The 16,483-nt window shown below is 39.6% G+C and overlaps 1 protein-coding gene across 7 annotated transcripts in view; it reads right to left on the reverse strand.

The window, feature by feature from the left end:
• The window catches only part of ANXA3 (annexin A3), a 61,385-nt gene that overhangs the window by 6,967 nt on the left and 37,935 nt on the right, over window positions 1-16,483 (reverse strand). For all 7 annotated transcript variants that reach the window (XR_277132.5, XR_012434848.1, XR_012434849.1 and 4 more), the window contains exons 7-11: window positions 12,067-12,146; window positions 8,024-8,080; window positions 7,566-7,659; window positions 6,035-6,130; window positions 2,219-2,277 (exon numbers count right to left, since the gene is read on the reverse strand). Coding sequence is in view for 4 of the 7 variants with exons in the window: in XM_005554974.5 (XP_005555031.1) it covers window positions 2,219-2,277; window positions 6,035-6,130; window positions 7,566-7,659; window positions 8,024-8,080; window positions 12,067-12,146 (386 nt within the window). In the remaining 3 variants the exon portion in view is untranslated. The remainder of the gene's footprint in view (window positions 1-2,218; window positions 2,278-6,034; window positions 6,131-7,565; window positions 7,660-8,023; window positions 8,081-12,066; window positions 12,147-16,483) is intronic.

Below are 16,483 nucleotides of genomic sequence, written 5' to 3' on the forward strand. Positions count from 1 at the left end.
AGGTTTAGGGCAAGAAAGAATGCCACGTTCAAGGATACATAAGTAACAAATAGGGATAACAAGAAAAGTGTCTGGAAAGGCCAGACCTTGTTAACCATGAAATGAAATTCTGACTTTATCCTAAGTGTGGAGAGCTACTGTAATATTTTAAACATCAGAATGTTGAGATCAGATCAAATTCGTGGTTTCAGAAAATCACTTTGACTGCAGCATGAGAAACAGATTGCAAGGTAGGAGTAGAGTGAAGATAAGGGAGTAACACTGAGGCTTTGAGACTCATCTTGAGGAGACTGAGTAATTAAGGAAAGAGATGACTGTGGCCATCCCTAGAATAAAGGCAGTAGGGATGGAGAAAATGGGAAGATTTGAGAGTTGCTTATGTAAATGGATTGACAAAATATAATGAGGTATCACTACAGGATAATGAAAAAGAGAGATAGCGTAAAATTTCTAGCTGAGCAGTTAGGTGGATTTTGACCTAATGATGGCCAACATACTAAATGATATTCCATTCATCTATGTCCAGCAAATGCTTATGAGCATCGACTATAGCCAGGCATTATTCCATGTGCTGTGCATATGGTGGTGAAGAGAACAGATTATATCTCTGTCTGCGTGGACCTTATGTTCTAGTAGATGGAGACAGACAGTAAAGCAAATTAACTATTGCTTAAGTAAATAGTGATCAGAAATATGAAGAAAATAAAGCTGGAAATGGCGTGGAGAGTGGTATAGTTAGGGGAGACCTCTCTCAGGAGGACAGCTGAGACCTGAAAGATGAGAAGGAGTCAGCTAGGGAAAGATCTAGAGGAGGAGCATTCCAGAGAAGGAATGGATGCAAAGACTGTGATGTGAGAATAGACTTGCCACAGTTGAGGAATGGAAAGAAGCCTGGGGTGGCTGAGGCATAGTCAACAAGGCTGGGGAGTAATGGTATGACTTCAGAGAGTTGGGCAAATTCCTGTTGGGGCCATTCTCTGGGATGACTGAACAGGGGAAGGGGAGCAGATCTGGGGCTGGGTGACTTGAGGGAAAGGATGTGTTCACTTGGGATATAACTTTGAAGGTACATGCGGGACTGCAGAAAATGGCCAGTAAAGAGATCGAGGTAAGCATCTTCTGTGCACAAGGCCCTGGCCTAGGGTCTGAGGATAAACAAGAGCCTGTACTCATGGAGCTCATCATCTGGCAGTAAAGACAGACAAGCAAACACAGGGTTACGGCATCATTAAAGGCCGCCCACTCAGCTGGGTTTATTTTAAGTAAGGCAGCTTGAGAGGCCACGGGATCTACTGGGTCTCAAGTTTGAGGTTTGGCATTCTAAAACAAGTTTTACTGCCTGCACTTACTGTGAAGTGGCGAAAATAATGTGGTCAATACTTTTCTGTATCTATCTCTATATGGATTAGAATACTATTAACCTATGAGACAAATTAGTAGACAAATTAGCTACTGTAGAAAACTAATCTAAGTGGAAAAGAAATATGACATTCTATCAACATTAAGTCATATTTTTACCTTCTCATTTTCTTTTTCTTTTTTTTTTGAGACAGAGTCTCACTCTGTCACCCAGGCTGGAGTGCAGTGGCACAATCTCAGCTCACTGCAACCTCCGCCTCCTGGGTTCAAGCAATTCTCTGCCTCAGCCTCCCAAGTAGCTGGGATTACAGGTATCTGCCACCACGCCCAGCTAATTTTTGTATTTTAAGTACAGACGGGGTTTCACTATGTTGGCTAGGTTGGTCTTGAACTCCTGACCTTGTGATCCACCCGCCTGGGCCTCCCAAAGTGCTGGGATTACAGGCGTGAGCCACCACACCCGGCCTGTCTTCTCATTTTCTATTTAAAATAGAGGATGAACTTTTAAAATCTAAAATTATACATAAATTTTCATCTTTCATACAAGTGGAATATTAGCATTTACTGAAACTTGTCATATTAGAGAAAATGAGACTGTTTTAGCTAAATACAAATCAAGCTATACCTACTTAGAAAAAAAATTATTTCATAAATCCAGGTCTGTTTATTTTGAAGAGAAAATCAAGTGTCTGTGTAAAGAGTGTACTGTATTATACCTTGATTTGCTGTAATATAATTTATCTTAAAATGTTCAAATTACATTAAAATAACTAATTTTTAAATATTTGTGCTACTATTTGCATACTTTCCCAACGGAATTAAGGGACGCTAAGAATGCACACGAACTTTCCAGACCAACCTTCAAAGCTCGATGCAGTCTTTCTGCTAAAAAGGCCGGCGTGTTCCTCACACAATGCACTGTCATAAAAAGCAAAGTAATGTTCAGCTCCACGGAATAGAAATTGGGTTAATCTATAGTAAGTAACACGTTTTTTAAAAAGATTCTTTGGACTGTCATACCATTCTACCCCCTCCCCACAACTGGCTTTTACTTGGAATGAAAGAAAGGCTGCTTACCCTGATTTTCAAAGCCTTTTAACGTCATATTTGCACAGAACTTTAGCACAGTAATTATCTCCAGCCATGGGGAAAATAAAATTACCTGCCAAAGAAACTCCCACAGCGACTGACTCATCTCTGGATCCCAGACACATCGAACACCTACGCTTTCACTGATAACTCCCTAGGGTGCGACACTGCTCAGCTACTAACATCTCGGGCTGCTGATGAACAACTCGGGCCTGACAACTGCAGCGATGTTGCTCCAAATAACTCATTAGGCACGAAGGGGCACTGGAGTTCCATTTAAAAGCAATTTTTCCCATGGAAAGAATTTTCTTTTAAATAACTGGAGTAGAATTTACAGGCTGGTTAGAGTGACTCCATTAGAACAAGTACCTGTCATCTAAATTCAGTTGCCTAAAAAAAAAAAAAAAAAAAATACAATCTTCCAATTCTTTATTTTGAAATAACAAGAAAAGCAGAAATAAAACAAGAAAAAGGAGACTGACAAAAATGCAAGACTAAATGATCTTTTAAACAAAACGAAAATAGGAATAGAAAAGTCTGTAGGGAACAAAACCTATTTACAGCAACACAATTATTTTCCTAATCTTACATCTGATCTCTAGGTAGGAATCCAACCAAAAGTGAATGGATTTTATAATGAATTTTGGAGCTCAGAACAAGAATAACTGACTTTCACATCGTGGCTTATAGACTCTCCTAAGGAAAGCTAAAAGACTTTTGGCTTTTGTAAGTGATTTAAGGGAAATAGAAGGAGAAATGTATTAGAAACCCAAACACGGCATTTAGAATAAAACTGTTACATGAAGTTCTCTGACAAGAAACTAACCATTTAAACTAGTAAACTCACATTCAAGTAAGCCATAATAGCCTGATACAAAATAATGATGCCCACTTTCATCCTATTAAGCTTTTCAGTCACCTCCCTGCCAACTAGATTCGTACAATCCCTTCACGATCCTTTCTTCCCTTTAGCTTGCCTTCTGCTTTATGTTCTTACCTACTAGATTTGTTCTTTGTATCTGAAAGTTTTGGAAGGTGGCAGTATGTTTTAGTGGGAAGGAGGCTTCACCACCCAGCACCATAGGCAGGGAAGCTTGGGAGTCCGTTAGAGTTAATTACCATGACCAAGTATTCATAATTGCCCATTCCCTACCCTATTCATTGTCTTGACCACACTTTCGTCAGGCCTCTCTCCTCCCACAGGTTCCTGAACTCTGGCTTGTCCCCAGTCCCGAGCAAGCCCTAAAATGCAGAACATGCCTCTGTTGCAGCTTATCTTGAGAGTCCAGCTGTCCACCGCCAGACGTGTTTCCTGTCAATCCCCAACGATCACACCCTCGTGCTTGCCCAACATTAAAAGTTGCTGCTAAGACTTTTCTGTTGGATTTGGAAACTTTTGCACATTTTTTCCCCCTGTCTTTTAGAGACACCCAGCCGAGTCTTGCATGTTTCTGAAATCAACATGTTCTCTCTATTGAAATAGTTTTTCTGAATAAAGCCTCTCCTTACTTAAGGCTGGATTTGTTTTTATTTGGCAGCTAGTATGCTCCTATTACACGATTCTAAGATGACACAGCTCAGATGGTTTTTCATGTCAAAAACTATGTGTTGACCATTGTATTGGATTCCTTGTGTATGAAATATGCAGAGTAGGCAAATCTATAGAGACAGAAAGTAGATTAATGATTACAGGAGCCAGGGGGTGGGGAGGATTGGAGAGTGACTGTCAATAGTTACAGGGTTTCTTATGAGGCTGATTAAAATGTCCTAAACTTAGATTGTGCTGATGGTTGCAAAACCTTGTGACTATATTAAAAAGCATTGAATTGCACACTTTGAATGGATGAATTTTATGGTATGTAAGTTATATCTCAATTAAAAATTTTAAAGACTGGTTTATTCCAATGGTAGACGGAAACAGAAAATGAAAGTGTGACATATTTTGAACTTCAGTTGAATTATAAGGTCTTTTTTAACATGATAAAATAATGTGTATTATAGCCCAAATGTAATACATAATTCAATGATATATTTCCAACAATGCTCCTTGGCTCAATGAATGAGAGTTTGTACGTCTCAATAAAGTTTTTCAAACATTACGGCTTAGCAAGAACACCAAATGAAAAACAGCAGGCAGAATTAATATAAAGATTAACAATATAGGCCAGGGGTGGTGGCTCAAGCCTGTAATCCCAGCACTTTGGGAGGCTGAGGTGGGTGGATCACTTGAGATCAGGAGTTTGAGACCAGCCTGGTCAACAAGGTGAAACCCTGTCTCTACTAAATATACAAACATCAGCCAGGTGTGGTGGCATGTGCCTGTAATCCCAGCTACTTGGGAGGCCAGAGGCACAAGAACCACTTGAACCCAGAAGGTGGAGATTGCAGTGACCTGAGATTGCGCCACGGCACTCCAGCTTGGGTGACAGAGCGAGACTTCGTCACACACCAAAAAAGAAAGAAAGATTAACAATATAAAATGGAAAAAAAAAAATTAATCAGTTGTATCATTACCACTGGAACAGTCTGAGAACTAATTATGAAGACTGATCTCAATTCTACTTTTTTAATTGAAGAAGAAGGTTTTCCCTTTCTTAGCCTCCTCGGCCTATCTTTTAGCAATTCAGAGTCAACAGTGAGCTGAGATTGTGGCACTGCACTGTAGCCTGGGTGCCAGAGACTCCATCTCAAAAAAAAAAAAAAAAAAAGAAAGAAAGAAAAGAAAAGCCACTGATATCTTTCATAAATAACCAAATATGGTAGATTACCAAACTGGCTTAGGTCTTAGTTGCGTGTGTGTGTGTGTGTGTGTGTAAGTGTGTGTGGTTTTCTATAAAGAGACAAGGTCTTGCTATGTTGCCCAAGCTGGCCTTGAACTCCTGGGCTCCAACAATCCTTCTACCTCAGCCTCCCAAGTAGATAAGACCACAGGTGCACGCCACGGTGCCTTGCCTATGTTTCAGTTTTCAACAAAGCTCAATAAAAATGACAGTAGAAAAAAAATATTTCAGCTCTCAAGAAGTCTACAAGCTAAACACGGTCATAAGACAAATACAAACTTAAAAAGCAAAGTAAGATTTAAAAAGATGGCTGGATGTGGTAGCTCACACCTGTAATCCCAACACTTTGGGAGGCTGAGGTGGGTGGATTGCTTGAGCTTAGGAGTTCACGACCAGCCTGGGCAACATGGTGAAACCCCATCTCTACAAAAAATACAAAAATAGCTGGGCCAGGTGGTGCATGCCTATAGTCTCAGCTACTTGGGAGGCTGAGGTGGGAGGACTGCTTGAGCCTGGGAGGTTGAGGCTGCAGTGAGCTGAGATCACACCACTGCACTCCAGCCTAGGTGACAGAGTGAGATCCTGTTTCAAAAAAGAAAAAGAAAAAAGACTTAAAAAAATAACTTCTTCATGCATTCATTTAACAATATTTGCTGAGTGGATTGTGTGTATCCTGGACCATGATGGGGGCTATAGGGAGCATAAAAAGATGGATCAGCCAGGATTCTTGCCCAAAAGGAACAGGCCTTGTCACTGAGTGAAAACAAGTGCAGAGTAACTTAGTTTACTAGCACTCGAAGGCTTACCTATGGCCAACAGTAAGTCTTCAAAATGCCCAGATAATTCTCCTTTTATGCTGTCCACAATGTCCTTTTGGCTGATATTTCTGTATTCATCAAATGCTAAAAGGAAGCACCACAAAATTATTTAAAGCAACCCAGTTGAGCACATTTGAATATATTCTAGTTTTTTATTTGATACGCACAAGATCAAGTAGCAAGCTAAAAACCTCCCTCTTTAAACCATGAAAATCTGGGTACAAAAGTTTTTGTTTTTCTTTTGTTCCTTTTTAAGGAAATCATCTACGATAAACCCCAAACATCCCTAGATAATTTTCTTCAATGATCTCTCTCTTTCCCCTTCTCTCAAGCAGTAAGCATTTCAAATAACCTAAATAGTCAAATAATAAATACTTTATCTAGTAAGGTGGGCTATTTTAAATTTTATTTATAGCAGCACCTGGGAAACGATACTATAATCACTAGTCAAATATGTTTTCTCTGGTAAAGAAATCTCAACTCTGAAGACTTCCTTGCACTGAATAAATCATTTCCTAAAGCGGCATGGCCTACTTCACACCTCCCAGAAGGCATCCGAATTTCTTGATCAGTATTTGCCCCAAGCAAAACCTGTACATATGTCACCAAGTATACAGGCATATTTGGTAAGCCAAGTACATTTTTCCCCAATAAATTTTTTAAAAAAGAAATTTTGGAGAGAGACCTAGGGTTATCTGGTTTTTGTTTCTCAAACAAAGACATGAATAAAGCAACTATCACTTACTGTTGTCATTATTTTATAAAACAAATGTGATTTTAATGCCAAAAGTTAAGAAAGAACAATTCCAGAATTTCAAAGTCACAGTAATATCCTTATGTTTACGCATCGTTTCGTCAACTCAGCATAAGCTTGGTCTTGCTGTGTGGCTGTTCTGTAAACTAGCACCTGGAAGCCACAGTCAGAAGATGTTCACCGTAAATGGAGGTTTATTGTTCTAGGTGCTGTTGCTTCCAGAACAGCTCTAGGAGATGCCATGAGCGAGAGGGTGGGTGCCCACAATTCCATGTAATAGCTGGTCTGATGATAAGAGTCGATCCATTCTACCATTTACCTTCATATCAGAAATAGCTGAAGGTTAATCAGTATTGATGTGTCAACAGAGACTCACCTGCAGTGTCTGGCTTTTCTGGAAGTGGCTAACTAGAGAGAACTGTTAGGTGGAGTGGAAGCAGTTGGGCTTCTCCATGCCACAGGAACAAGCCTTTCTACTCTCACCCTAGAGGTGGCCTCGTTTCTTCTTCCGGCCACCTCCCTCCCCCATCTATTACCTGGTACTCACTAGGTAATCTACTCAGCCTCTACGGAAAAACAAAAGTGTAGTGTCAGTACTTCCTTGAGTTACAATACAGCTTCCCCATTTTGTTTCCTGAAGTGTGAATAAATAAACTGGAACAGACTGCAATTTTAAACTTCATTTTTCTAGATCTTTGTATACTAAATGCAAAAACATTTGTAAAAACAACACACAACACGAAGGATTGTAATGTGAGTTCGTACTTAGTTTTAGTTGAGGAAAGCTCCTTAAACACAGGATCTCAGTGAATTTGTCTTCATCCGTGCCCCATCTGTTCTCACCAGCTTTATAGAGAATCTATTCACAAGAGAATGTTATTAGAGACACAATTATTTTCTTTTTTTGAGAGGTGACATGAGAAGAATGGGAGCTGTATTTTCGAGGTCAGTGCAATCATCTATTATCAAAGTATCTCACTTTCGGCAGACTAGAAATCAATAATTGGGCTGGCAGGAGCTAAGGAGAATGATAACTACCACTGGGGCAGGCAAAAAGTTAGGGTTGGTATCCTCAAGCCTCAGGCTTCTCTTTCAAACAGGCAAAAAAAAAAAAAAAAAAAAAGCCCCCCCGTTGGTCTATTTTTCTCCTTTTTTCACATAAATGCAAAGGCAGCCACATAGGAGAATAGGTAAAGGAAATGTTTTCCCGCTTTGTTACTGACCTGGGCATCTTTTTTGGCCAGATGCTCATCCACTTTCAGACTTTCATCTCTTCTGCCCTAAACAGGGATGACGAAAACAAAGGCCATCCTTTAAAGACAGAAGATTCTAACACACGGTAACTCAACCAGCAAGGGATCTTAGTGGTTTTTTTTCAAGGCAGGACAGGTTGCACAGAAAAATCAGGTACTCTGGGCTCCAGTTCTGTTTCTGCCATTGACTAGTCGTGAAATTTTTAGCAAATCACACAATTTTATGGGCCTCAGTTCCCTCCTCTGAAAATTCATATATATATATGAATCTTATACATACATTCATACATATATTCATATATACATCTATTCATATATACATACATTCATATATACATACATTAATATGTATTCATATATACATACATTCATATATATTCATATATACATATATTCATATATACATACATTCATATATTCATATATACATACCTTAATATATATGAATATATACATATATTCATATATATATATATATATTTAGAGACAGGACCTCACTCTCTGTCAGCCAGGCTAGAGTGTAGTGCTGCAAATGTAGCTCACTGTAACCTTGAACTCCAAGGCTCAAGCTATCTTCCCGCTTCAGCCTCCTGGGTAGCTAATGTGACTACAGGTGCACACCACCACACACAGCTAATTTTAAAATTTTTTTTAGAGATGGGAATCTCGCTATGTTGCCCAGGTTGGTCTCAAACTCCTGGCCTCAAGCTGTCCCCCCACCTCAGCTTCCCAAATCTCTGGGAATACAAGTGTGGGCCACTGTGCCCAACCCAACACAGAGGTCTTATGTGGAAGAAAAGACAAGGTACAAACTGGGAGAACATATTTGTAACATATATCCGATAAAGAACTTGTATCCAAAATACATAAAGAACTCTTAAAACTCAATATGAAAATAACAACCCAATTTAAAAACGGTTGAAAGATCTCAATAGGCATCTCACCAAAGACGACACAGAGGTGGCACATGAAAAGACTCTTGACATTGTATGTCATTAGAGAATTACAAATCAAAACAATCAGATGCCACTACACAACCTGTTAGAAGGGCTCAAATCCAAAACACTGACAACACCAAATACTGGTGAGAATGTGGAGCAACAGGAACTCTCATTCACTGCTGATATGAAAGCAAAATGGTGCAGACACCTTGGAAGACAGTTCTGCAGTTTTTTTTTTTTTATAAAGCTAAATATCTCTTACTATATGATCAAGCAATTGCACCCCTCGGTACTTAACCAAAAGAATTGAAAACATGTCCACACAAAAACCTCCACATGAATGTTTACAGAAGTTTTATTTACAACTGCCAAAACTTGGAAGCAACCAAGATGCCTTTCAGCAGGTGAAATAAATATTCTATACATGGAATATTACTCAGTCCTAAAAAGAAATGAACTAGCAAGCCATGAAAAGACATAGAGGATCCTTAAAGGCATATAGCCAAGTGAAAGAAGCCAGCCTGAAATGGCTACATACTGTATGATTCCAACTATAGGACATTCTAGAGAGGGCAAAACTATAGAGACAGTAAGATCAGTAGTTGGTGGGGAGGAAGGTATGAACCGCCAGAGCACAGAGGATTTTTAGGACAGTGAAACTACTCTATCATACTGTAATGGTAGACATATGACATTATACATTTATTAAAATCCATAGAACTATATGACAGAAAGAGTGAACCCTAATGTAAACTACAAACTTCAGTTAATAATAATGTATCAATATTCATTCATCAACTGTAACAAATACACATACTAATGCAAGAGTGAGACCTTCTCTCTCTCTCTCTCTCTAAACAAAACAAAACAAAACAATTAGCCAAGGTGGTGCTGTGCACCTGTGGTCCCAGCTACTCAGGAGGCTGAAGTGGGAGGACTGCTTGGGTCCAGCAGGTCAAGACTACAGTGAGCTGAGATCACAGCATGGTTCTCCAGCCTGGGCAACAGAGCGAGATCCTGTCTCAAAATAATAATAATAATAATAATAATAATAACAACGGAAAGGAGAGAGTAGAAGAGGGGGCATATCAGAGCTCTCTGTACTTTCTGCTCAATTTCTCCATAAATCTGAAGCTGCTCTAAAAAGTAAAGTTTATTTAAAAAAAAAAAAAAAAAAAACCTCAAAGGCCAGGCGCAGTGGCTCATGCCTGTAATCCCAGCACTTTGGGAGGCTGAAGCGGGTGGATTGATTGAGGTCAGGAGTTTGAGACATCCTGGCCAACATGGTGAAACCCTGTCTCTACTAAAATACAAAAATTAGCCAGGTGTGGTGGCATGCGCCTGTAATCCCAGCTACCAGGGAAGCTGAGGCAGGAGATTTGCTTGAACCTGGGAGGCAGAGGTTGCAGTGAGCCGAGATCATGCCACTGCACTCCAGTCTGGATGACAGAGTGAGGCTCTGTCTCAAAAAAGAAAAAAAAAAAAAAAGTCCTCAAAAGTCCCCAAACCAACTGTAACATTAAAGGTTCTATGGTTTAAGTGATGTTTGTGTGCGTGTGTGTGTGCGGTGTGTGTGTGTTCATGTACAAATACTTAAGCACATTATAGAAAGACAGGAGACAGAAACAAAACGTGGGATTACCTGAATTATTTGGCAAATTACAGGCGAATGAAACATTTAGCTACAATTGTTTAAAATGAATTTGTTCGTATTTTCAAACATTAGGTCCTTGCATGACTGTCTGATTTCTGCCTGGTTTCTTTTCTGTGCTGCTGATACTCTGCTGCTGTTTGCTTTCTTCTGGTTCTCTTTCACTGTACACTCTGCTCCAATGATATAAATGCTGATTATCATTGGTCTTAATATAATACTAACAAACCGCCACCACCCTGTGTTGATCACTAAGTACTTCACATGCTCTCTGTTTCTGTTAATCTTCATAACACCCTATGAGTACTTGGCATTATTAGTATTTTAGTTTTACAGATATGAAAATGAATGCTTTAAGACTTAAAGAACTTGTCCAAATATACAAAGCTAGTAGGCAGCATGAGATTCCAGCCCTGTTTGATTCTAGAACCCTGTGCTAGAGCCCTGCTCTATACTGCCTCCTGTGGGTGGGTGTGTTCATGTCCATACACAAACAGATGTGCACTTATGAATATATACCTCTGAGAGCATATGTCTGCAGCAATGCTTCATAAATTTGGTGTTGTGGGTTCAACCTTCATAAGGTTTTCACATTTAAAGTAATTGAAACCATAATTTAGATAAATCGCTTCCTAATGGCATAATGTCTCACTTTGACAGGTGCTGTTTCAACCATGAGGCTGAGACCATTGTTGGGATTTTCTCACACTTTAGGTGCTATGTAAATCAGCTGAAAGAAAATTGGTGAGATATGGTTTAAATCACTTTCTCTCTTACACATAGCTATGAATATATCTCCTCTTTGACTTTACCATCTTTATGATAAAAGTCATGAGCCTTCTACAAAGAGAAAGCAAGGTGTGGCCTCATTAGGTCACATAGTGATTAATAGTTTGGCAGCTTTTCCAAGGTGGCAAGGCTGAAGTTGCAGCAATCACTTTCTTTTTTTAATCCTGAGACTGATACTCATTTGTTAGTTTAATTCCCATCTCTAAAGACAATTCTTCTGTATCATGCTTCCTATTTAATTTAGAAGCTAACAAAAGAAATATTTATTCTTTGGAGTCCAGAAGAAAATAAACCTGTTCTTTAAAATGGAGACACTTATAATGGAAATAAATATTGTATGTCGGATGATGTATCAGAATGTCTTCTAATGTCAAAATTGTGAAACCTGACCAAAACACCTCCACTTACTGACTCAAATAAGCTTTCTTTGTTGTTACATCATTATGTATGCTTTTATGATCTTGGTTAAACATTACATTGCTTGGTGGCAATGAAAATGTAAAATGAACAAACCATCTCATAAGGAAAATTGTGAACTAATTGTCTCAGTTTGGTTATTTTTAAACTCCCTAAAAATTATTATTGAGCATGCAGATTACTGGGGAGTTAAAAAATAAAAAATAAAACCTTACATCTGCCAAAGTCAACAGAGCTTTCCGGAAGTCACCAGATGTTTCCGAACTAATGTCATCTCCAAGACTCTTCTTGTATACTGAAACCAAATCAGAATGAAATGAAGCCTTGACAAACTGAAAAATACGATTATAAAACAGAAAAGTTTAAATGCCAACACTAGCAAAGAATGGGTATGTGATAAGACAAATCTTGCCCTTTAATTTCTTCATGCTCTTCTGTTGTGAGATGGTACATTCTTCTTGTAACTCTTACTGCACTGTGTTGTGGTAAATGCAAAAGAATAGAAAGAGTTGTCATTCTGGAGCAAATCATGGTTTATTTCATCTGACAATGGCACTAAGGGATGCATAGTAGAAAAGCTGGGGTGGATGAGCTACTAGTTTGCCTTTCAATTTCCATTCTGACCATCTTCCATACTAAGAGAACCCTAACCTTAAGCAAGATACAATGCACACAGCTTAAAAACTATATTCCCAGCTTTCCTCTTAGCTAGTGCAGTCCTATAACTTAGTTCTTCACAATGAAATGAAGGCAGACAAATATGACTTTGCTGGGAAATCTCCTTAAAGGGATGGGACCACGTTCATCTTAGTCCTTCCTCCATTTGACTGCCTTACATGTGAACTGATATCTGCATCTTGGGCAGCCATCTTGGACTGTGAAGATAAGGACCACTTCCTAGGGATGGCATAAAAGTAATCAAGAAGAAGCCTGAGTTCCTAAAAGCTTTTAGTAGCTGTCATACTAGTCCTAGAATTGCCAATGTCTAGACTTCTACATATGATTAAAATAAACTTCTACTGTTTGTAAGCCACTGTAATTTTTCTGTTTTATTGAATCTAACCCTAATCGCAAGGAATATAACTAAACTATATTTTTTAGTATCTCCCAAAAGTAAGAAAGCTACCTCAAAACATGCCATCTCCCTTTACAAATGCCAATTGTGTGTTCATGTATTTCAGTACTGACTAGATGTAGCCCCTTTTGCATGGCCTGTGATGTGTGGTGCCCATCAGTCTTAAATCTCTGTCTGCCCCATCCATGGGGTGGTGATTCTCTTGGAGCCACTATACACCTGGTTGTAGGTGACACCATGTGGCTATTTGAACTCTGTCTTTATCATTCTCAAGAACTCTATAAATTATCCATAATAGCCATGAGAATTCTCATCTGTTTAAACCAATGAAAGACAATTATAGAAAGTGATATGAGATTATCCAATAGCAAGAACTGCATTGAGATGGAAACTTCTTCAGCATGATTTTAGTAAGTCTCCTTTTTATGAAATCTAATTTTTCAAAGCAATTCATATAAGCAAAATCCACCAAAAATGTGTGTTATTTTTCTAAATAATAATATTTAGTAGGCATCATTAAACCTAATAGTTGTGATATTGTTACATCTATCCTTCATTCTGGCTAGATAAAAACTTTAAATTTGAAAATATCAAGTAAAAGAATGAAGCTGCCATTTGTTAGAACTTGGGGAAGTATTTTATAATTTTGGAATTATTTAGATGAGACTCTATAAGTCATTTCACACAGCCTCTCCCTTTTCATGAAATATTTTGTGGGAAATTAGACTAAAATATTATTTCAATCTAAGCTGACAACTACTTTATGCATTTTGAGGCACAGTAGAGTATAAAATTAAATAGAGTATTTTAACAATACAGGTGTCTGGACTAGAACTTTGAGTTCCTGATACCTGTTTCAGTGTTCCCTCACACACCACTGACTTTAGAATACTGAAAAAAGTTAAGAATTTAGATCTCTATTTATTTAGACCCTATTGTGCCACTGTACCAGATACGCTATACAAGACATCTGGTCCCTTTATGAGGGCCAACTTGATCGTGACTTCCTGAACCCATTGTATCTTCTGTCTTAGAGAAGGAGTGACACAGAAAAGGAGACAAAGACAACAGAATAATAAAGAACTGAAAGACTCCTAGAAATAATGAAGAAAACAGTAGCCAAGAATAACCAAAAACTATGCGCAAATATTTATAAGCCTTGGGTAGACAAACACCATGTGGTAAGGGAGGGGATGTTACTTGCTGGTGTCAAGAACATGAGAAGCAAAAAGGAAGAGGAATCGTTACTGTCATGGGAAACATCAGCACGGGAAGCAATGGATGCCTGCGGCTGAGAGACTGACAACATAGCTGGGTCCCTCAGGTAGTGCTGTGACTTGAATCTCTGTAAAGCTTGGCTATGCATGATTGAGACAATTTCCTTCTTGATCTTCTTGTGTATCATTAATCTCTAGTAACCAAGGTAACCTTGATGCAGTTGTATCCCTTGTAGCCTCAGAGAGCATTACTCACATAGAAATTGAGGCTCTGGTAACTTTGTGCTATTATCATTTGTCATATCTTCACAACACTATCCTGAATGCTAAAAGTTTCACTTGGCTCTTAAGACCTTAACCTCAATTTTGAGGACACTCATTTAATAAATATTTGCACTTATCTCCCCCACTGTTCTTAGAACTGAGGATACAGTAGTGAACAACATAGACAAAAATCTTCATCCTCATAAAGCTTACATCCTGGAAGTGTTTGTACCTAAATGCTGGGCTCCAGGGATCTGTCACAGGGCAGGTCCACTAGGGGAGCAGCGACTCTTCTAAGAAACACCAGAAAATACCAAGCCAACTTGGGATACAGTGCATTGCTCTGATGATGGGTTTTGTAAAAGACGTAAACCTTGTTGAACTGAAATATTTTAAACACCTACAACATACCCTTTGTGCATTAATGATGAAGCAGTTCTCTTGTCTACTTCTTTCTGTTCCCACTCCCTTTTAGGTTCCACCAGTAGTAGGGAGTAGAGGGGGACTGGAAGGCAGGAAGTGGAAAGAAGTGCAAGATATTTGATGGCTATTCATATCAGTGTCAACCCAGTGAAGGTCGTTCACCTTGACAGCAGCAATGGCTCTAGTTCCTAGAGCAAGTCACTTTCCCTCTTTTCAGAGGTCTGAACTCCTGCTCCTTAAGCCTCTGCTCTGAGCCCCTAAGGTACCAACATCAGCCAGGTATATCCCTCTTCTAACTTCCAGTTTCTGACAAACTCAACCTCTTTCCTCTGTTGTCTCAGGTCTGGGGGGTTATACTCTGCATGAATCCCTTTGTTCCCCTTTTCCTTTTTTAGTTCTCTGAAAGGTGTTTAGCAATTCTTTTTTTTTTTTATCCAAGACAGTGTCTCAGTCTGTCACCCAGGCTGGAGTGCAGTGGCATGATCAAGGCTTACTGGGGCCTCAATCTCTTAGACTCAAGTGATCCTCCCACTTCAGCCTCCTGAGGAGCTGGGACTGTAGGCGTGCACCACCACACCCGGCTAATTTTTGGTATTTTTTGTAGAGACGGGGTTTTGTCATGTTGCCTGGGCTGGTCTTAAACTCCTTGGCTCATGCGATCTGCCCACCTCAGTCTCCCAAAATGCTAGGATTATAGGCGTGAGCCACTGTGCTCAGCTTAAGCAATTCTTTTGAGACGGAATCTCACTCTGTTGCCCAGGCTGTAGTGCAGTGGTGCGATCTCGGCTCACTGTAACCACTGTCTCCTGGGTTCAAGCAATTCTCCTGCCTCAGCCCCCTGAGTAGCTGGGACTACAGGTGCGTGCCACCACGCCCATTTAATTTTTTTTGTATGTTTTAGTAGAGAGAGGATTTCACCATATTGGCCAGACTGGTCTCAAACTCCTGACCTTGTGATCCGCCGGCCTTGTGATCAGCCTCTTAAAGTGCTGGGATTACAGGTATGAGCCACCGCGCCAGACCCTTTAAGCAATTCTTTTTTTTAATTGTTTTTTTTATTTTTGAGACAGAGTCTTGCTCTGTCGCCCAGGCTGGAGTGCAGTGGTGCAATCTCGGCTTACTGCAACCTCCGCTTCCAGGGTTCACACCATTCGCCTGCCTCAGCCTCCGGAGTAGCTGGGACGATAGGCGCCTGCCACCATGCCCGGCTAATTTCTTTTTGTATTTTTAGTAGAGACGGGGTTTCAACGTGTTAGCCAGGGTGGTCTCGATCTCCTGACCTCGTGATCCGCCTGCCTTGGCCTCCTGAAGTGCTAGAATTACAGGCTTGAGCCACCGCGCCTGGCCAGCAATTCTTTATATCACATTTTATCTGTCAAAATATCTAGTGCTGTTTCTGTTTTTCTGATTAGAACCCAATTAGCACATCAATAACAAAATAGTTACCTGTCACTGAAGTATTTACCTTCTAACAAGAATTTCCCAAAGCAACCTCTTTAACACCCACCTGAGGACCAATATGTACTCCTTCTTTGGACCTCTCCCATTGCAAAAGCTCCTGTGACACAACTGACCTCCGTGAGACACAAACAGAGAAACTGTGGCTTCCTTAAAGTACTTGGAGAAGGTTCTATGGGGCTGCTGAATAGTAAA

This window comes from Macaca fascicularis, chromosome 5, assembly GCF_037993035.2.
Source record: "Macaca fascicularis isolate 582-1 chromosome 5, T2T-MFA8v1.1".
Taxonomy (NCBI): domain Eukaryota; kingdom Metazoa; phylum Chordata; class Mammalia; order Primates; family Cercopithecidae; genus Macaca; species Macaca fascicularis.